This window comes from Lagenorhynchus albirostris, chromosome 21 (assembly GCF_949774975.1).
Source record: "Lagenorhynchus albirostris chromosome 21, mLagAlb1.1, whole genome shotgun sequence".
Lineage (NCBI taxonomy): Eukaryota > Metazoa > Chordata > Mammalia > Artiodactyla > Delphinidae > Lagenorhynchus > Lagenorhynchus albirostris.
The window spans coordinates 4,644,983-4,668,813 of NC_083115.1; the positions used below are offsets into that span (position 1 = coordinate 4,644,983).

The 23,831-nt window shown below is 33.7% G+C and overlaps 1 protein-coding gene across 1 annotated transcript in view; it reads right to left on the reverse strand.

The window, feature by feature from the left end:
• The window catches only part of ADAM18 (ADAM metallopeptidase domain 18), a 130,694-nt gene that overhangs the window by 26,541 nt on the left and 80,322 nt on the right, over positions 1-23,831 (reverse strand). Inside the window, exons 14-16 of the mRNA XM_060136316.1 lie at positions 23,364-23,559; positions 13,408-13,498; positions 12,559-12,778 (exon numbers count right to left, since the gene is read on the reverse strand). Coding sequence (XP_059992299.1) covers positions 12,559-12,778; positions 13,408-13,498; positions 23,364-23,559 — 507 coding nt within the window. The remainder of the gene's footprint in view (positions 1-12,558; positions 12,779-13,407; positions 13,499-23,363; positions 23,560-23,831) is intronic.

The window sequence follows — 23,831 nt, forward strand, 5'->3', positions numbered from 1 at the left end:
TTACTTTCTATAAATTTACCTGGATGGCAGAGATTCCATATTTCACCAGAATAATTTTCTATGCTTTGTATTATGTAAATGGTTATTTTTAAAAACCTCCCCGTTTTTTGAAAGAGCTAAAGTTCCCTATAATTTTAGTACCTTTTCCTATTTTATGCAAGCTCTTGCACTGTCACTTTGATTAACAGGGAGTTAAGCAATTTTTACTAGATAACCAATAATCCTTTTTAATTAAGTAACCACCTTGGACAACTCTGGTGACTTTACCTTACCAAGGTCAGAGTCTAAAGTCAAAAATATTTTTTTTTCTTCATGATTTTAATAATACCTAAAACTATCTTTGAGATTTCTGAGATTGCCATCAGAAAATAACAGATTTGTTCTCTTATCTCATAAATATAAGAATGCTAGAAATAATTACAATTTGTTTGGTATTCTCCATTATTTATTTATTTTTGTAAGATATTAGTTTTTTAATGAAAACTCATCATATTGTAATGGCTTTTTACAAAATAAGAGAAACTATTGTTCCTAATTGCAGTTGGGAAGAATTTTACAATATCTTTCTTTTTTTAATTCATTTTTAAATTTAAGTAGTTAATTTACAATGTTGTGTTAGTTTCAGGTGTACAGCAAAGTGATTCAGATATATACATATGTTTTCTTTTTCAGGTTCTTTTCCATTATAGGTTGTTACAAGACCTTGAATATAGTTCTCTGTGCTGTACAGTAGGTCCTTGTTGTGTACCTAGTTTATACATAGTAGTGTGTATACTGTAATCCCAAACTCCTAATTTATGATATTCTCCATTATTTCCTAATAGATAGCAATGTAAGAGCTGCATAGGAAGAACTGTCAAAGAAATTCAGCCAGCCTTCCCTAGGTTAATTTTAAATGTTATTAATATAAGCATAACTAATGTTCTTAGCATAAATGTTTCATATATTGTACATGTAACTAGAATGGATTGAATGCTTGTAGAAACTCAAGTCCACTTCTCTTCATAATATTTTCTTATCCTCAAGAGAAACTTTGATCAAACTCTTAATAAATAGTTATTATCACACCCCTGTCTGCAAAATAAGAGATTTTGCTTTTCTCCATTCCCATACTATTGATGACTCTAATAAATGAACCATTCAAACTTTTCAGGCTTTTGATCAACTGGTAGTTTGTGCTTTTCTCTAATGTTTACCTAAAGTTTCTGCTTTCGGGTACAGGATAGAAACTAGGTCTTCACTGACATGTAGAAAGGATCATATCAGGTATTCTACACTATTTGAATTCAAGAATTAGACTCACGGGTACAGGATACGGTGCTTAAGCTGATACTGAGGAGACAATTTCAGAACACACCATATGGCTGAATTAGGCTTTATTGGAATCCTTTATATCCAGGAATATAATGCCATATGAAAGCAAACTGCTAACTCAAAATCCAGGGGAATAAGAATCAATTATACAGGGCTAAATTAAATAATGAGAAAAATTAACTGTGGTTATACATTTCAGATGATATATCAGAAAGCCCTTTTTCTTTCTTCTTGATGCATTTCTAATCCTCAGTTTATTAGCTATGCTTTTATAAACTGAAATGAAACATTTTAAAACTAGGAACTGGTTCTCACTAGTGCCCTCAAATTCAGAAACAATACATTTACTGTTCCTTCACTTTTTATGGCAATGCAATTATTTATAGGCTCAATAATGGTCCACCATTACCCTCCTACCATAAATAACTAGAAAACTAGACAAATTATAGAAAACAACTATTTTTACACATTGGACTATAGGCAGAACAAGACTATGATCTCTGAGAAAAAAATAAAAAACAAATGAGGTGAGCCCTCCTATTTTCCAGGCTCTTTGCTTGGAGGCAATTTCCTGATTAAGGTGTAGTGAGGAGGAACCCAAACACAGTTGGGAAATCTTGTTGAGTAAAGGAGATGGGGATTCAAGTATGTGAAGGTTAGGAGGCTGTGGAACCTAGAATTTGCTGGGAAGACTATTCTAGAGGAGAGAACTACAAATGAAAGAGTTCTATAAACCTACATAGGAACTGCCTTCTGTCTTTGGCTGAATACAATCTGCACCTGCACAGGGCTAACATCCATAAGACTGAACAAGAACTACTTCCAGAGGAAAAAAATTAGCAAGGAACTATAAGATGAATAGTTCCAGAAATCACACAACATGGAAATCATACAAGGTCCTATCAGCGTGAATGTACAGGCCATGTTGAATGAACAGAATATTCAATAGAGACCATAGAAGGGTCACAACTCAGAACTGGGGCAAATTTAGCCTAAAGTAAAATTTAGACCCTAAAATATTTACTCTATGCCTTCAAAGAGCTTAACAACAAGTCTTGAAAGTTTAAAATGATCTGCAAGTCTACCCAACAAAGAATTGAAGGTAATGATCAAAGAACTCAGGAGAAGATTGGAAGAAAAAAGTGAAAAGTTAGAAGTTTCTAAAAAAGAGTTAGAAAATATAAGGAACAACCAAACAGAGATGAAGAATACAATAACTGAAATAGAAAACATACTAGAAGAAATCAATTATAGACTAATTGATACAGAGGAGTGGATCAGTGAGCTGGAAGACAGAGTAGTGGAAATCACTGATGCCGAACAGAAAAAAGAGTAAGAGGAAATGAGGAAAGTTTAAGAGACCTCTGGTACAATATTCTGTGCACTAATATTCATTTTATAGAGATCTCGGAAGGAGAAGAGAGAGAGAAAGGGACTGAAAACATATTTTAAAACGTAATAGCTGAAACAAATCCCTAACCTGGAAAAGGAAGCAGACATCCAAGCACAGGAAGCTGAGAAAGTTCCAAATAGGATCAACCCAAAGAGGACTACACCAAGACACACTGTAGTGAAAATGGCAAAAATTAAAGACAAAGAATATTAAAAGCAAAAAGGGGAAAACAACAAATTACATACACGAGAACTCCCATAAGACTATTAGCTGACTTTTCAGCAGAAACTTTGCAGGTCAGAAGGGGGTGGCACAATATTTTTAAAGTGATGAAAGGAAGAAAAACGACAACCAACAATACTCTAGCTGGCAAGGCTTTCATTCAGATTTGATGGTAAGATCAACAGTTTTACAGGCAAGCAAAAGCTAAAAGAGTTCAGCACCAGCAAGCCACCTTTACAAAAAATGTTAAAGGGACTTCTCTAAATGAAAATGAAAAGGCCACAACTAGAAACGTGAAAATTACAAAACAAAAAATCTCACTGGTTAATGAAAATATATAGTAATGGTAGTAAATCAACCACATATTTATATACATGGAAGGTTAAAAGACAAAAATAGTAAAGTCACTTATATCCACAATGAATAGTAAAGGGATATGAAAAACAAAAATATGTGAAATATGATGTCAAAAATGTGGGGGAAGGGGAGTAAAATGCAGGATTGTTAAAATGCGGTTGAACTTCAGAAATCAGCAATTTAAAATTATATATATATATATATATATATATATAGTTTTATATAAACTTCATGTTAACCACAAACCAAAAATCTATAATAGATACACACACACAAAAAAAGATGTGTGCAAACATAACACTAACTATAGTCATTAAATCAGAAGGTAAGAGAGCAAAAAGAGAAAGTAACAAAAAAGAGAAGTACAAAAACAACCCCAAAACAAATAATAAAATAGCAATAAGTACATGACTATCAATAATTACTTTAAAGGAAAGTGGACTAAATGTTCCAATCAAAAGACACAGAGTAGCTAAATGAATACAGAAACAAGATCATATACATGCTGCCTACAAGAGACTCACTTCAGAGCTAAAGACACACATGGACTAACTGTGAGGGAATAAAAAAGGGTATTCCATACAAATGGAAACAAAAAGAAAGCCAGGATAGCAATAATTATACCAGACAAAATAGACTTTAAAATAAAGACTGTTACAAGAAACAGAGATGATAATATAAATGATGACAATGATAAAAGGATTAGCACAAGATATGAAAACCTTTAAATATGCATGCACCCAACATAGAAGCAATTAAACACATAAAGCAAATATTAACAGACATAAAGGGAGAAATTGCCAGTAACATAATAATAGTGGGGGACTTTAATGGCCCACTTACAACAATGAAGAGATCATACTGACAGAAAATCAGTAAGGAAACACTGGCCTTAAATAACACATTAAAACAAAGAGACTTCATAGATATATATAGAACATTCCATCTAAAGCAGTAGAATACACATTCTTTTCAAGTGCACAGGGAACATTCTCCAGGACAGATCACATGCCACAAAAAAAAGATACTAGGCCACAAAACAAGTCCGGGTAAATTTAGTTGAAATCATATAAAGCATCTTTTCTGACCACAAGGTGATTGAGACTAGAAATTAACTATGAGGGAAAAAAAAACCAAACGTGGAGCCTGAATAATATGCTACACAACAAAAATGTATCACTGAAGAAATCAAATAAGAAGTTTTAAATGCTTGGAGACAACGAAAATTAAAACACTATAATTGAAAATCCATGGGATGCAGCAAAGGTAGTTCTAAGAAGGAAAATTATAATGATACAAGTATACCTCAGGAGACAAGAAAAATCTCAAACAACTTAAACTTACTTAACAACTTAACAACTTAACTTAAACAACTTAAACTCCTTTAGTTACTTAAAGGAACTAGAAAAAGAAGAACAAACAAAATCCAAAGTTATTTGAAAGAGTGAAATCATAAAGATCAGAGCCAAAATAACTAAAATAGGGACAAAAAAAAAACCCACACACAATAGAAGAGACCAATGAAACAAGAGCTGGTTCCTTGAAAAAGAAACAAAATTAATAAACCTTTAGCCAGACCCATCAAGAAAAAGAAGAGAGAGGGCCCAAATCAATAATACCAGAAATGGAAAAAAAAGTTACAACTAATACAACAGAAATACAAAGGATCATAAAAGATATTCCAAAAATTATATGACAATGAAATGGACAAAGTCCTAGAAATGTACAATTTCCCAAGACTGAATAAGGGGTAAAAACAAAATCTGAACAGACCAATTACCAGTATGAAACAGAATCAGTAATTTAAAAACACTCCCAACAAACAGAAGTCCAGGACTAGATGGATTCACAGTAAAATTCTACCAAACATTTGTAAGAGAGTTAACAGCTATTTTGCTCAAATTATTCTAAAAAATTGCAGAGAAAGAAATGTACCCAAAATCATTCTAAGAGGCCAGTATCACCCTGATACCAAAACCAGACCAAGATATCACACACGAAAAAGAAAATTACAAGGAAATATCACTGACAGACATAGATGCAAAAATCCTCGACAAAATATTAGCAAACCAAATCCAACAATATATGAAAAGGATCATACACCATGATGCAGTGGGAATGTAATCCAGAGATACAAAAATGGTTCAATACCCACAATTCAATCAATGTGATACACATATTAACAAATTTAAGAATAAAAATTATATGATTATCTCAATACCTGCAGAAAAATCTATGGACAAAATTCAATGCCACTTATAATACAAACTCTCAGCAAAGTGGGAATAGAAGGAATATACCTCAATGTAATAAGGGACATACATGCTAATTCCACAGCTAACATCATACTCAATGGTGAAAAGCTCAAACCATTTCCTCTAAGATCAGGAACAAGACAAGAATGCCCCCTCTCACCACTTTTATTCACCATAGTATTGTAAGTCCTAGCCAGAACAATCAGACAAGAAAAAAATAAAAGAAATCCAAATTGAAAAGGAAGAAATAAAACTGTCACTGTTTGCAGATGACATGATATTATGTATAGGAAACCCTAAAAATACCACAAAAACTACTAAAGCTAATTCAGTAAAGATGCATGATACAAAACTAATATACAGAAATCTGCCCCATTTTTATACACTATCAGAGAATTTTTTTTCAAAATTCCAATTTCAGTTGCATCAAAATAATATAATACCTAGGAATAAATCTAACTAAGGAGGTAAAAGACCAGTACTTAGAAAACTGTAAGACACTGATGAAAGTAACTGACGACAATACAAACAGATGGAAAGATGTACTGTGTTCACGGATTGGAAGGATATTGTTAAAATGTCCATACTACCTAAAGCAATCTACAGATTTAATGCAAGCCCTATCAAGATACCCATGACATATTTTCACTGAAATAGAACAAATAATTCTAAAATGTATATGGAACCCCAAAAGACCCCAAATAGCCAAAACAATCTTGAGAAAAAGAACAAAGCAGGATGTATAACTCTCCCTGATTTCACACTATATCACAAAGCAACAGTAATCAAAACAATATGGTACTGGCATAAAAAAGACACAAAGATTAATGGACCCATATAGAGAGCCCAGAAGTAAACCAACACACTTATGGTGAATTAATCTATCACAAAGGAAGCAAGAATAGACAATGGTAAAAAGACATCAATAAGTGATGTTGGGAAAACTGGACAGCTACATGTAAAATAATTAATTTAGAACATTTTCTCATCCCATAGACAAAAAATAAACTGAAAATGGATTAAATACCTAAATGTAAGACTGGAAACCATAAAACTTCTTGAAGAAAACATAAAAGAATGCTCTTTGTCATAAATTGTAGCGATAATTTTTTTTGGTCTGTAACCTAAGGCAAAGGAAACAAAAGCAAAAATAAACAAACAGGACCTAATTAAACTCAAAAGCTTTTGCACAGCAAGGAAACCATTGACAAAATGAAGAAAACCTACTGAATGGGAGAAAATATTTACAAATGATATGACCAACAAGGGATTAATATGCAAAATATATACACAGGTCATACAACTCAATATCAAAAACCCAAAATACTCAATTAGAAAATGAACAGAAGACCCGAATACATATTTTTCCCAGGAAGACATACAGAAGGCAAACAGGCACATAAAAAGATGCTGAAAATTCATAATCATCAGTTGTAACTTGTCCTTTTTCAATTTTAATTTTATTGACTTGAGTCCTCTGCTTTTCTTTCTTGATAAGTCTGGCTAAAGGTTTATCAATTTTGTTTAACTTCTCAAAGAACCAACTTTTAGTTTCATTGATCTTAGCTATTTTTTTCTTTGTCTCTATTTCATTTATTTCTGCTCTGATCTTTGTGATTTCTTTCCTTCTACTAACTTTGGGCTTTGTTTGTTCTTCTTTCTCTAATTCCTTTAGGTGTAAGGTTAGATTTATTTGAGATTTTTCTTGTTTCTTGAGGTAGGTTTGTATTGCTATAAACTGCCCTCTTAGAACTGCTTTTGCTGCATCCCATAGGTTTTGGATTATTATGTTTTCATTGTAATTTGTCTCTAGGTATTTTTTGATTTCCTCTTTGATTTCTTCAGTGATTTCTTGGTTATTTAGTAGCATATTGTTTAGCCTCCATGTGTTTATATTTTTTACAGTTTTTTTTCCCTGTAATTGATATCTTGTCTCATAGCATTGTGGTCAGAAAAGATGCTTGATATGATTTCGATTTTCTTAAATTTACTGAGGTTTGCTTCATGACCCAAGGTATGGTCTATCCTGGAGAATGTTCCATGAGCACTTGAGAGGAAAGTTTATTCTGTTGCTTTCAAATGGAATGTTCTATAAATATCAATTAAGTCCCTTTGGTCTATGTGTCATTTAAGGTCTGTGTCTTTACTGGTTTTCTGTCTGGATGATCTGTCCATTGATGAAAGTGGGGTGTTACAATCCCCCACTATCATTGCATTATTGTCGATTTCTCCTTTTATGGCTGTTAGCATTTGCCTTATATTTTGAGGTGCTCCTATGTTGGGAGCATATATATTTACAATTGTTATATCTTCTTCTTGGATTTATCCCTTGATCATTATGTACTGTCCCTTCTTTGCCTCTTGTAACATTCTGTATTTTAAAATCTATTTTGTCTGGTATGAATAGTGCTACACCAGCTTTCTTTTGATTCCCATTTCCATGGATTATCTTTTTCCATCCCCTCACTTTCAGTCTGTATGTGTCCTTAGATCTGAAGTGGGTCTCTTGTAGACAGCATATATATAGGTCTTGTTTTTATATCTATTCAGCCATTCTAGGTCTTTTGGTTGGAGTATTTAATATATGTACATTTAAGGTAATTATTGATATGTATGTTTTATTGCCATTTATTAACTATTTTAGATTTTTGGGGGGTCTTTTTTCTCCCTTTGTCTTTTGTTCTCGTGTTGTGATTTGATGTCTATCTTTAGTGATATGCTTAGATTGCTTTTTCTTTTTTGTCTGTGTATCTATTGTAGATTTTTGTTGTGTGGTTCCCATGAGGTTTCGATATAGCAGTCTATATGTATACCAGACTGTTTAAAATTGTTGATCTCTTAGTTTCAAATGCGTTTCCAATATCCTGTATTTGTACTCCCCTCTTCTCACAATTGCTTGTTTTGATATCATATTTGTGTGTGGATGAATTCCTACCTTTACTTTATGTTTGCCTTTAATGGTGAGCTTCTCCATTCATAATTTTCTTTTTTCTTGTTGTGGCCTTTTCTTTTCCGCCTAGAGAATTTTCTTTAGGATTTTTTTAATGCTGGTTTGGTGGTGCTGAATTCTCTTAGCTTTTGCTTGTCTGGAAAACTTTTGATTTTTCCATCAAATCTGAATGAGAGCTTTGTTGGATAGCATATTCTTGGTTGTAGGATTTTCCCTTTCATCATTTAAAATATGCAGAGCCATTCCCTTCTGGCCTGCAGAGTTTCTGCTGAAAAATCAGCTGATAGCCTTATCAGGGTTCCCTTGTGTGTTACTTGTTGATTTTCCCTTGTGGCTTTTAATATTTTTTCTTGTCTTTAATTTTTTTTTTTTTTTACTTGTCTTTAATTTTTATTTGTTTCATTAATATGTGTCTCAGTGTGTTAATCCTTGGGTTTCTCTTGTATGGGATTCTCTGCATTTCCTGGACTTGAGTGACTGTTTCCTTGCTAAAGTTAGAGAATTTTTGGCTATAATCTCTTCAAAAATATTCTCAGGCCCTTTCTCTCTCTCTTCCTATCCTGGGACCCCTTTAATGCAAATGTTGGTGCATTTAATGTTGCGCCAGAGGTCTCTTAGACTGCCCTCATTTCTTTTCATTCTTTTTTCTTTATTCTGTCTTGTGGCAGTGATTTCTACCATTCTGTCTTCCAGCTCACTTATTCGTTTTTATGCCTCAGTTACTCTGCTATTGATTCCTTCTAGTGTATTTTTCATTTCACTTATTGTATAGTTCATCTCTGTCTGTTCTTTAAATCTTCTAGCTCTTTGTTAAACACCTCTTGTAATTTCTTGGTCTGTCCCTCCATTCTTTTTCTGAGATCCTGGATGATCTTTACTATCATTACTCTGAATTCTTTTTCAGGTAGTTTGTCTATCTCCACTTCATTTAGTTGTTCTTGTGGGTTTTTATTTTGCTCCTTTGTCTGGAACATTTTTCTCTACTGTCTCCTTTAGTCTAGAAATACACCCACACACCTATGGTCAATCTACGACAAATGAGGCAAGAATATACAATGGAATAAAGACAGTCTTTTCAGTAAGTGGTGTTGGTAAAACTGGAGAGCTACATGTACAAGAATGAAATTAGAACATTCTTTAACATCATACACAAAAATAAACTCAAAATGGATTAAAGTCCTAAATATAAGACCAGATACTATAAAACTCTTAGAGGAAAACACAGGCAGAACACTCTTTGACATAAATCAGAGCAAAATATTTTTTGAGCCCTCTCCTAGAGTAATGGAAATAAAAACAAAAATAAACAAATGGGACCTAATTAAACTTAAATGCTTGTGCACTGCAAAGGAAACCATAAACAAAATGAAAAGACAACCCACAGAATGGGAGAAAATATTTACAAACAAAGCTACCAATGAGGGATTAATCTCCAAAATATACAAACAGCTCATGCAGTTCTATGTCAAAAAAGCAAACAACCCAATAAAAAATGGACAGAAGGTCTAAATAGACATTTCTCCAAAGAAAACACACAGATGGCCAAACAGCACATGAAAAGATGCTCAACATCACTAATTATCAGAGCAATGCAAATCAAAACTACAAAAGGTATCACCTCACACCGGTCAGAATAGCCATCAACAAAAAGTCTACAAACAATAAATTCTGGAGATGGTGTGGAGAAAAGGGAACCCTCCTACACTGTTGGTGGGAACGTAAATTGGTACAACCACTGTGGAGAACAGTATGGAAGCTACTTAAAAAATGAAAAGTAGAACTACCATATGATCCAGCAATCCCATTCCTGGGCATATATCCAGAGAAAACCATAATCCGAAAGGATACATGTACCCCAATGTTCACTGCAGCACTATTTACAATAGCCAAGATTTGGATGCAACCTAAATGTCCATCTAGAGAAAAATGGATAAAGAAGATGTAGTACATATATACAATGGACTATTACTCAGACATAAAAAGGAACGAAATAATGCCATCTGCAGCAACATGGATGGACCTAGAGAATTTTCATATTAAGTGAACTAAGTCAGACAAAGAAAGATAACTATCATATGATATCACTCATATGTCTAATCTAATTTTTAAAATGAAACAAATTCTTATTTGAAAAACAGAAACAGACTTACAGGTATCAAAACCAAACTTATGGTTACCAAAGGGGAAACATGGTGGGGAGTGATAAGTCAGGAGCTTGGGATGAATATACACACACTACTATATATAAGATAGAAAACCAGCAAGGATCTGCAGTGTAGCACAGGGAACTCTACTCAAGATTCTGGGAAAACGTATACAAGAAAAGAATCTAAGAAAAGAATGAGTATATGTACATGTATAACTGAATCAATTTGCTGTACACCTGAAATTAACACAACATTGTAAATCAACTATACTCCCATAAATTTAAAATTAAAAAATAAATGTAAAAAATTGTTAATGATCAGAGAAATGCAAATCAAAACCACAATGAGATTATCACCTCACACCCGTCAAATGTTTATCATCAAAAGTCTACAAATAATAAATGCTGGAGAGGGTGTGGAGAAAAGGAAACCATAGTGCACTGTTGGTGGGTATGTATTTTGCTATAGCCACTGTGGAAAACAGTATGGCGGGTCTTCAGAAAACTAAAAATAGAATTACCATGTAATCCATCAATTCCATACCTAAATATACATGCAAAGAAAATGAAAACACTAATTCAAAAAGATATATGCACTCCAGTACTCATAGCAGCATTATTTATGATAGCTAAGATACAGAAGCAACCTAAGTGTCCATCAACAGATGAATGGATAAAGAAGATGTGGTACATATATACAATAGAGTAGTACTCAGCCATAAATACAAGTGAAATTTTGCCTTTTGTGACAACATGGATGGACCTTGAGGGTATTACACTTAATAAGTCAGAAAGAGAAAGACAAATACTATATATTATCACATATATGGAATCTAAAATATGAAATGAGTGAACATAACAAAACAGAAACAGGTATAGAAAACAAACTAGTGGTTACCAGTGGGGATAGGGAAGTGGGGAGGGGAAAGAGAGGCACAGGTGATTAAGAATATATGTAAAATAAATAAACTACAAGTATATATTATACAAGCAAAGGGACTATAACCAATATTTTATAATAACTTTAGAGTATAATCTATAAAAATGTTGAATCACTCTGCTGCATACGTGAAACTTTTATAATATCATAAATCAACTACACCTCAATAAAAAATGTATGTAGATCCCGAGCCCTCGATAAGACGGAACATAACTTCCTACTTTTTAAGTCTGGTATATACATAGTGACTTTTTCAATAAAGTGCAAAATGGAAAGAGGGGGAAAAGAGTAATTTTACAGTGAGAAATCTGGAAACATTACCTCAGCCAGGTAATCAAGGTTAATGTCAACATGCACATATACTTGATATGATGAAAGGGCACTTTACCTGTGCATTTTCCTCCCAAGAACACATAAACCCAATCTAATCACAAGAAAAACATTACACAAATCCAAATTGAGGGACATTCTACAGAATATCAACCAGTTCTACTCCAAAATGTCAAGGCCATCAAAAACAAGGAAATTCTGAGAAATTGTCAAGAGGAGCTTAATAAATGTCCTGTGGTATTCTGAGTGGAATCCTGCAAAAGGACTCTAGGTAAAAAGCCAAGGAAATCCGAATGAAGCATGGAATTCAGTTAAAAATAATGTATCAACATTGCTTCATTGATTATAGCAAATGTACCATACTGTTGTTAGATGTTAATAATAGGGGTGTTGCTTAGCGGTGAGGTGTTCAATATGGGCAACAGGGAAATCTGGGGGTCGATAGCATGGTCTAAAACTGAACGTGGTGATGGTTGTGCAACTCTATAAATTAATCAAAAGCAATGAATTGTACACTTACCATGGGTGAATTTTATGGCAAATGATACCTCAATAAGGCTGTTTTAAAATGCATTGGTTGGTATATTGGCAAAATGAGTACAAGCATAAAAAATAATTTTTAAAACACTTAAAATATTTAGTTATAATTACCATTTCAGGACCACACACAGTGCCATCTTCTACAAATGTTTGATCTCTGTCTTCAGGGTTTTCAACTGTGGTCAGTGTATTTCTAGGTGTCCTCTCTGTGTTTAGAAATGTTGATGTACACAGGTCATCTCGTACATGTGTATAAATCACAGATAAATTTCGGCGTCTTACTAAAGCTTTGTGAGGCCAGGTACAAACTAATTTTCCACATAACACATGGCTAGAAGCATAATGAAGAAGAAAAGTTTCTTATTATTTACAGAAATAATGTAGATTGCTGATACAGCTAAATTTTTAAAGTATTTTACTAACTTAAATCCACATTTCAAAAATTTTCTCTAAGTAAATTTTTTTGAGCACACTGACTCATGTATGATGTGGCTCTTTTTGTTTTGTGCAGAAATGTAGCAAGGGAAAAATTAATCATTTTTGCAATCTGACAGCCATGATCTGGTCTATATTAGCTTCTGAAATTTGAGCAAATGATCATTGGTCTTTGATTTTTTTCATTAGTACAATGGGATAAATAATTCTAACTACAAATATTTGATGTATATAAACATATATTTATAATATATAGCATAAATATATAATGAATATAAAGGAACTAACACAATGCCTACCTCAGCCCATCAATAAACACAGGTGATTTTTATGGTCATTATTCTAACATTATAGACACTGAAAACATGTTGTTTGTAGGAAATAGGTAATACTGTTCAGCTCAGATCATGAAACAAGAGAAAACTTGTTATAAAATGGCATCTTAGCTTGTACATAATATGTTCCAGAATCTTAGCAATATACAACCTACATTCCAAACAAAATTATAATTTTCTAAATACATACGGGTAATTACAAAAATTTCGGCCACAGTTTCCAAATTTATCTCCTCTTGAATTTATTTCCTCAAAACAAGCAAATGAAGCACCTCTAGATGCTAAAAGAAAAAAAGAAACTTAAGTAAGTAAATTACAACACACAATTCCAATTATCATGATAGAAATAACAGACCCAGTCTGGAAATTATAATGTTATCCCTAGGAAGGTTTATAACTACCTCGCATTAAAAAGTTGCTGGGGATAGATCAAGATTAATTACTCAAATGGCTATATACTATTAGAAAAATAAGCAGTCATTGCCTCTCTATTCCTCTAAACTGTTTATGCTCTGCCTTAGTTATCTACCAAATGTGAAAATAAAGTTTGCTCTTACTACAAAAAAAAGAGGAAAGAGATGGGATTTATAATGCGATACTGACAAGAAGCCCAAAGAGCATTTCATTTAACTCTTCCTATTCCACACTAGAGTCCTCAGCTGTGTTCCCTAGTAACCTAACAATCACTAAACAAGAACTATTGAATTTTAAAATTAGGAAGGATGTGAATGTTCATCTACTTTGGCCATTTAAAATAGTTCTATCTAATTTTAAGATCATGAAAAATTAGAAGATATTTAAAGCTGCCCCATCACTTTGACTTGATGATTTAGAGGTAGGCAGTGTTGCTCATTTTAATCACATGTAATAAGAACTGAGATCTTTTGTTGTCGCTACGTTTAATTGACAAGGGAATTCTCCTTAGCAATTTCACAGATTTTTATAGTTGGAGAACATGATCTATAAACTTCACTGTATCTCCTGAAATTTTGTCATTTGCAACAATATGGATGGACCTGGATGGTTAAGCTTAGTGAAAGTCATATAGAGAAAGAAAAATACTGTATGTTTTCACTTACATGTGAAATCAAAAAAATAAATAAATAAAACAAGCAAATGACTGTAACAAAAAAGAAGCAGAATCACAAGATACAAACTAGTTAGCAGTTGAGAGAGGATTTTAGGAGTGGCAAATTATAGGAAGGGGATTAACAGTTACAAACTACAAGGTATAAAAATAAATAAAATATATGAATATAACATACACCACAGGAAGTGTAGCCTATATTTTATAATAACTTTATATGGAGTATAATTTATAAAAATATAAAATCAGGAATTCCCTGACAGTCCAGTGGCTAGGTCTCTGCACCTTCACTGCACAGGGCATGGGTTTGATCACTGCTTGGGAACTAAGATAACACGTGCCACATGGTGCAGCCAAAAATAAATGAATGAGTGAATAAATAAATAAATAAAATCACTATATTGTATACCTGAAACTAACATAATATTGGAAATAAACTATACTTCCATAAAATAAAATAAATTACTGAATTAGAGGAGACAAAAAATAGAATGAAAAGGAACGAAGAACACCTACCTGACCTATGGGGTACCGTCAAAGAAATGACAAACACTTCATTGCAGTCCCAGAAGGAGAAGAGAGTGAGGAAGGGATAGAATGCTTCTTTAAAGAAATAATGGATGATAATGTCCCACGCCTGGGAGGGATTTGGATATCCAAGTTTATAAAGCTAATAGATCACCTCAAAATTCAACTCAAAGTAATCTTTTGCAATGCACATAATCATAAGACTGTCTAAACCAAAGACAATGAGATAATTATAAAAGCAGCAACAGAAAAAAATTTTCTCATACAAGGAAACTCCCATAAGGATATCTAAATTTCTCAGTAGAGACTTTGTAGGCCAGGAGAGAATGGGATGATCTATTAAAACTGCTAAGAGAAAGAAACTGTCAAACAAGAATGTTTTAACCAGAAAAGCTGTTAATCAGAATTGAAGGGGAAATAAAGACTTTCCCTAAGAAACAAAAATGGAGGGAATTCACCACCACTAAACCTGTCTTACAGGAAATGTTGAAAAGAGTTCTACAAGCTGAAGTAAAGGGATGCTAATTAGTAACATTAAAACAAATGAAAATGTGAAACATACTGGTAAAAACAAGCATATAGTCAGATTCAGCATGCTCTAATACTGTAATATGGTGATGTGTCAACTCCTTGATTCTAATATAAAAGTTGGAGGAAGAAAGTATTAAAAATAGCTATAGCTTCAACAACTTTTAGTGGGTACACAATATGAAAAGATGTAGTTCTCAGTACAAGAAAAATTGTTTGTAACTATACATGGCGACAGATGTTAACACTTATTATGATCATTTTGCAATATTTAAAAGTATTGAATCACTATGTTGCACAACTGATATTAATATAATATCATATTTCAATTATACCTCAATTTTAAAAAAATGTAAGTGGTGACATCGAAAATATGAAAGGGGATAAAAGGATAGAGTTTTTAATGTGATCAAAGATAAATTATCATATGTTTTATGTGAGCCTCATGGTAACCACAAAGCAAACACTTAAAGTAGATACAGAAAAGATAAACAGAAGGGAATCAAAGTATACCACTATAGAAAATCATTAATTTACAAAGGAAGGTAAAAAGAAAAGAATAAAAGAAAAATAGAGTTACAAAACACAAAACACCCAGAAAACAACAAATAAGATGGCATTAGTTGACTGTTAAGTAACAGTAATTCTTTAAACATTAATGAACTGAATTCTCCAGTCAAAAGACATACGGTGGCTGGATAGAAAAAAAAAAAAGACCCTATTATGCGGCCTACAAGAGACTCAGTAGAGTATTAAGGACACACAGAATGTCAAAAGTAAGACATGGTAAAATATATTCCATGCAAGTGGAAGCCAAAAGAGAGCAAAGGTAGCTATATTTACATCAGACAAAATAGACTTAGGCAAAAATAGAAACAAGAGACCAAGATGGTCATTATGTAATGATAAAGAGGTCAATTCATCAAGAAGATATAACAATCATAAATATATATGCACTCAACAATGGAGCACCTAACTATATTAAACAAATACTAACAGATATGAAGGGAGAAATAGACAAAAATACAATAATAGTAGGGGAACTCAACACACCACTTTCAACAATGGATAGTTCATTCAGACAGAAAATCAACAAATAAACGTTGGACATGAACCATACATTAAACCAAAGGGATCTGACAAACATATTCAGAAGATTCCATCCAACAGCAGCAGAATTCACATTCTTCTCAAGCACACATGGTACATTCTCCAGTATAGAGCAGTGTTAGGTCACAAAACAAGGCTTAGCAAATTTAAGAAGACTGACATCATAGTAATTATATTTTCTGACCACAAAGGTATAAAACTAGAAATCAATGAGAGAAGTAAAGCTGGAAAATTAACAAATGTGTGGATATTAAACAATATGTTCCTGCACAACCAGTGGGTCAAAGAAGAAATCAAACAAGAAATCAAGAAATATCTTAAAACAAACAAAAATATAACATATGAAAATCTCTGGGATGCTACAAAAGCAGTTCTAAGAAGAAAGCTTACAACAACAAATGGTACATTAAGGAAAAATAAGGATCTCAAATAAAGAACCTCACTCTACTTAACAAGGAAGTAGAAAAATAACAAACTAAGGCAAATGTTAGCAGAAGGAAGGAAATAACAAACATCAGAGCAGAAATAAATGAAATAGAGACCAGAAAATAATAGAAAGAAATGAAGAGCTAGTTTTTTGAAAAGAAAGATTTGACAAAACTTTAGCTAGACTAAATCAGAAAAAAGAGAGGGCTCAAATAAATGAGAATTTAAAGAGAAAATATTACAACTGGTACCACAGAGTACAAAGGATCTTGAGAGACTACTATCAACAATTATAAACCAACAAACTGGACAATCTAGAAAAAATGGATAAAATCTTCAAATACATACAAACTACCAAGACTGAAACATGAAGAAATAGAAAATCTGAACAGACTAATTACAAATAAGGAGGTTCAAAAAACTTCCAACACAGAAAAGCCCAGGGCCAGGTGGTTTCACAGGTGAATATCAAACATTTAAAGAAGAATGAATGTCCATCCTTCTCAAACTCTTCCAAAAGATTGAAGAGAAGGAAACACCTGCAAACTCAATTTATGGGGCCAGCATTATCCTGCTACGAAAACCAAAGTGTAAGGATACTACAGACCAATAACACAATAACCCCAATAAATACAGAAAATTACAGACCAGTAACCCAAATAACCCCAATAAATACAGATGCTAAATTTCTCAGAAATATTAGCAAACCAAATTCAATATCACATTAAAATAATAATTCACCATGATCAAGTGGGATTTATCTCTGGGATGCAAGGTTGGTTCAACGAATGGAAATCAATAAATGTGATATGTCACATTAATAGAACGAAAGATAAAATTATATGATCATCTCAATAAATGCATAAAAGGCATTTGACATAATACAACATCCTCTCATGGTAAAAACTCTCAACAAATTGGAACTGGAAGGAACATACTGCAACACAACAAAGGCCATATATGACAAACTCACAGCCAACGTCATACTCAGTGGTGAAAGGTTGAAAACTTTTCTTCCATGATCAGGAAAAAGACAACAGGGCCCATTCTCACCAGTCCTACTCAACATAGCACTGGAAGTCATAGCTAGAGCAATTCGGAAAGACAAAAATTGAAAAGCATCCAAATCAGAAAGGAAGAAATAAAATTGCCCTTGTTTGCAGATGATATGATCTTATATACAGAAAATCCTAAGACTCTACAAAAAAATTCTTAGAATAAACAAATTTGTTTAAGTTACAGGATACAAAACATATATGAGACAGTTGCATTTCTGCCCACTAATAACTAAACATTTGAAAAAGAAAAAGAAACAAAGAAACCAATCCAATTTACAAAAGGATTTGAAAGAATAAAATACTTAGGAATAAATTTAACCAAGGAGGTGAAATATCTGTCCACTGAAAACAAGGTTTTGATGAAAGAAATTGAAGAAGACACAAACAAATGGGAATATATCCCATTATCATGTATTGGAAGAATTAATATTATTTAAATGTCTGTATTACACAAAGCTGTCTATAGATTCAATGCAATCCCTATCAAAATTCCAATGGCATTTTTCAACAGAAATAGAAAAAACAATCCTATCATTTTTGTGGAGCCATAAAAGACCCCATATAGCCAAAGCAATCCTGAGAAAGAAAAATAAGGATCCAGGGGCTTCACACTTCTTGATTTCAAATTACACTAAAAGTTTTAGTAATCAAAACAATATGGTATTGCCACAAAAATAGACACATAGAACAATGGAACATAGTTGAGAGCCCATAAATAATCCCCTACACACAGTCCACTAATATTTGACAAGGGAGCCAAGAAACTCAATAGGGAAAGGAGAGTCTATTCAATTAATGCTGTTGGGAAAACTGCATAACCACATGCAGAAGAATGCAATTGGACCTCTATCTTACACTGCTCAGAAAAATGAACTTGAAATGGACTAAAGACTCAAACATAAGACATGAAACAGTAAAACTTCTAGGAGGAAACAGGGAAAGAGCTCCTTGACATTTATCTTGGCAGCAGCAATTTACTGAATGTGACACCAAAAGCAGAAGCAACAAAAGCAAAAATAAGTGAGACTACATCAAACTAAAAAGCTACTGCATAGCAAAAGAAACAAGTAATAAAATAAAAAGAAACCTACAGAAGGGGAGAATATTTGAAAATCATATATGTGATAAGGCATTCATATCCAAAGCACACAGAGAACTCTTACAACTCCATAACAACAACAAAGATTCGAAAATGCACAAAGGCTCTGAATAGATATTTTCCATAGAAGACATGCAAGTGACCAAAAAGTACATGAAAAGGTGCTCAACATTATGAATTACCAGGAAAATCAAAATCAAAATCACAGTGAAACATCACGTCACACCTTTTACTTTTGCTATTATCAAAAAGATAACAAGTGTTGACAAGGATGTTGAGAAAAGGGAAAACTTGTATACTGTTAGGGGGAATGTGAATTGGTGAAGCCACTATGAGATTCCTCAAAATCTTAAAAATAGAACTACCACATGATGCAGCAAACCCACTTCTGGGTACACATCAAAAGAAATTGAAATAAGGATCTCAAAGAGATATCTGCACTTCCATGTTCATTGCAGCTTTATTCACAATATCCAAAATATATAAACAATTTAAGTCTTCAGCAATGGATGACTGTAAATAAAATATATATGTATAACGGATACCAAAAAACTCCTAGAGGAAAACAGGGGGAGAACACTATTTGATATAAATCGCAGGAATATTTTTTTTTGATTCATCTCCTAAAACAAAGGAGATAAAAGCAAACATAAACAAATGGGACCTAATTAAACTTAAAAGATTTTGCACAGCAAAGGAAACCATAAACAGAATGAAAACACAACCTACAGACTGGGAGAAAACATTTTCAAATGATATGACAGATAAGGGGTTAATATCCTACATATATAAAAAGCTCAGACAACTCAACATTAAAACAAACAAACAAACAAACAAACAAACAACCCGATTAAAAAATGGGCAGAAGAACTGAATAGAAATTTTCCCAAAAAAGAAATGCAGATGGCCATCAAGTGCACGAAAAGATGGTCAACATCGCTAATCATGAGGGAAATGCAAATCAAAACTACAGCATCACCTCACACTGGTCAGAATGGCTATCATCAAAAAGAAAATGAATAACAACTGTTGGGGAGGATGTGAAGAAAAGGGAACCATCGTACACTATTGGTGGGAAAGTACACTGGGGTAGCCACCACGGGAAACAGTATGGAAGTCCTAAAAAACTAAAAGTAGAACTACCATATGACCCAGCATTTCCACTCCTGGATATATATCCAAAAAAACCCCCACAAAAACATTAATTCAAAAAGACACATGCCTCCCAATGTTCACAGAAGCACTATTTACAATTGTCGAAGCAACCAAAGTGTCCATCAACAGATGAATGGATAAAGAAGACGTGGTGTACGAGTACACACACACACACACACACACACACACACACACACACACACACACTGGAATACTACTCACACATAAAAATGAATGAAGTTTTGCCATTTGCAACAACTTGGATGCACTTGGAGGTCACTGTTAACTGAAATAAGTCAGAGAAAGACAAATACTGTATGATATCACTTATATGTGGAATCTAAAAAATATATCAAAGTAGTGAATATAACAGAAAAGAAGCAGACTCACAGATACAGAAAACAAACTAGTGGTTACCAGGGGGACAGGCAAGGGGACAGGGTCAATATAGGGGTAGGAGGTTAAGAGGTATAAATTAGGTATAAAATAAGCTACAAGGATATATTGTACAACGTGGGGAATATAGCCAATATTTTATGGTAACTATAAAAGTAGTATAAACTTAAAAAGTGTGAATTGCTATATTGTACACCTGTAACATCTGTTATTACCGTATATCAACTATACTTCAATTAAAAAATTAAGGAGAGGGGCTTCCCTGGTGGCGCAGTGGTTGAGAGTCCGCCTGCCGATGCAGGGGACACGGGTTCGTGCCCCGGGCCGGGAGGATCCCACATGCCGCGGAGCAGCTGCGCCCATGAGCCGTGGCGGCTGAGCCTGCGCATCCGGAGCCTGTGCTCCGCAGCGGGAGAGGCCACAACAGTGAGAGGCCCGCGTACCGGGAAAAAAAAAAAAAAAAAATTAAGGAGAGACAAAATCTCTCCAGACAAACAAAAGCTGAAGAAGTTGATGATCACTAGACTTGCCATATATGAAGTGCGGAAGTGAGTGACATCAGCACTGTGTTGGCAGAAGGGATCCTTCCTTTTTGTCCCCCCGCTTAAGAAAAATCCACATATATTTACTACCTATGAATTCTATTTTAGATGCTCATGAAAGCAGAGGATGGGAGGAAATAGTTCCCAAGCTTCAAGAAATTAAAGATTTAGATCTAACTATACAAAATATGATGATAAAATGGTAAAACACTAATTGCTAATGGGCTTCAGAGTAAGGAAATTATGCAATGAAGCTTTAAAAAATATGGAGCTGGATTATTTTAAAGAAATTTTAAAAGAGGTAGGTACTATATATCAAATAAATTGGGTTTTGTTTTCTACAATTTTTATTGTGTTAAAATACACATAAAGTTTACCAATTATTTTTAAGTGTTCAGTTCAGTGGTTCATTGTACATTCACACTGTTGTGCAACCATCACTACCATCCATCTCCATAACTCTTTTTATCTTCTAAAATGGAAATTTTATACCTATTGAATAACAACTCTCCATTCTTCCCTTCCCCAAGCCCCAGCTACCACCATTCTACTTTCTGTATCTGTGATATTGATTACTAAGTACCTCATTTCAGTGGATGATACAGCATTTGTCTTTTTGTAACTGGCTTACTTCATTTAGCATAATGTCCTCAAGGTTCCTCCATGTTGTACTTTGTTGCAAAATTTCCATCCTTTTTAAGACTAAATAATATTCCATTGTGTATATACACAGCAGTTTGCTTTATCCATTCATCCATTGATGGACATTTGGGTTGCTTCCAAGTTTTAGCTATTGTGAATAATGCTGCTATGAACATGAGTGCATAAATATCTCTTCCAGACACTGCCTTCAATTCTTTTGGGTATACCCAGAAGAGGAATTGCTGGGTCATATGGTAATTCTATTTTTAATAATCTGAGCAATCTCCATACACAGAATAGTGGTGATGCCATTTAACGTTCCCACCCACAGTGCACAACTGTTGCAATTTTTCCTCATCCTCATCATTTGTTGTGTTCTGTTTTTTTTGACAGCAGCCATCCTAATGGGCGTGAGGTGGTATCTCATAGTTTTGATGTGCATTTCCCTAATGATTAGTGATGTTGAGCTTCTTTTCATGTGCTTATTGGCCATCTGCATGTCTTCTTTAGAGAAATATCTATTCACATCATTTGCCTGTTTTTGAATCGGGCTGTTTGTTTTCTGTTGCTGAGTTTTAGGAGTTTTCTATATATTCTGGATATTAATTTCTTATCAGATGTACGATTTGCAAATATTTTCTCTCAGTGGAAATACAAAACAGCCAGAAAGCAATTAATGAGATGGCATCTGGTAAGTCCTTATATTTGGGGTCAGATAATTCCTTCTTATAGGGGTTGTTTTGTGCATGGTAGGATATTTAGTAGCAACCCGGACTTCCACCCTCTAGAAGCCAGCATCAGTTCCACCCCAGCTGTGAAAACCACAAAGGCCTGCAGGCGTTGTGTCTGGAAGGAAAAGGTCATGGGTGCTGCTAAAAATGCTAAAGTACACAGGATCCCACACCCCCTCACAGAAAGAACTGCCAGGCCTAAGATACTCACAGTGCTGAGGTGGAGAAACCCTGACGTAACTTCGTTTTGCACTCACATTGCTTTATGTGTCAAAACAAAAAGAGCAATGTTCTCCTGGCATCAGCAAGATAACTCCTTAGGAGATAACATTCCTTTCTCAATCCTGTAAGGGTTTACGATGAACCACTACTTGTCTTCTACATGCAGATCTGGACTATGTATACTGTCAGTATGTTACTTTCATGTATAACCCTTTGTCTTGAAAACATATATAACTGTGCCTTGACCTCTAATGGGCAGAACAGTTCTCAGAGCTTTTTGGAAGACTATCTCCTGGGTTATAATCCTCAGATTGGCTTGAATAAAATTCTCTATTTCTTTCTTAGGTTGACTATTACTTAATTATTTTGTCAATATAATCTTCCAAGAAGATGCATTTCCACTTGAGGTCTCTCCCTTGTGCAAATAAGGATTCCTTATAAATTCAGAAGTTTTTTCTCAGAATCAAAAAAACTTTACTTCCTTTAACACTAATATACATTAGGCCTACAAATAGGATACACTTATTTTAAAATTACACTTACATTTTTGTTTTATAGCATTAAATAACAGAGCTTGGGATCATCAGGATTTAGGAACTAAGAAGAAAATAGTGGTCATTACCTCCTCCAATTAATTTTCTGCACTGTCTGGTAAACGACCGACATCGTCCTTTATAACAGAAGGAGTTGCCCGAATCACAACTCTGTCCATCACGTGCATAAGTGTCAGGCACACAGTGTGCATTAGTCCCATCACAGAATTCTCGAAAATCACATTCATCAACTGGTCGCCTACAAGGTGTATTAACTGGTTTTATCTGGAAGAGAAAAGAAACATAAGAAAAAACTCACATATAAATGATACCCAAGTTTTCTTTCTCTTTCAGGCTTGAAGTTTCCATCCATTTTTTCTAAGTTGTTAAGAGCAATGAGGACATTGTCTTCTTGTTAACTACTTAAGCATTGCACAGACAATTAGGTGATTGAATTTTCTGTGCTAAAGGAGTGGGTATTGCTTGTGAGAGATATGAGAAACTCAAAGATAAGCAGACTACCATAATTATAAAAAAGAAAGTAGAGCTAAATGATT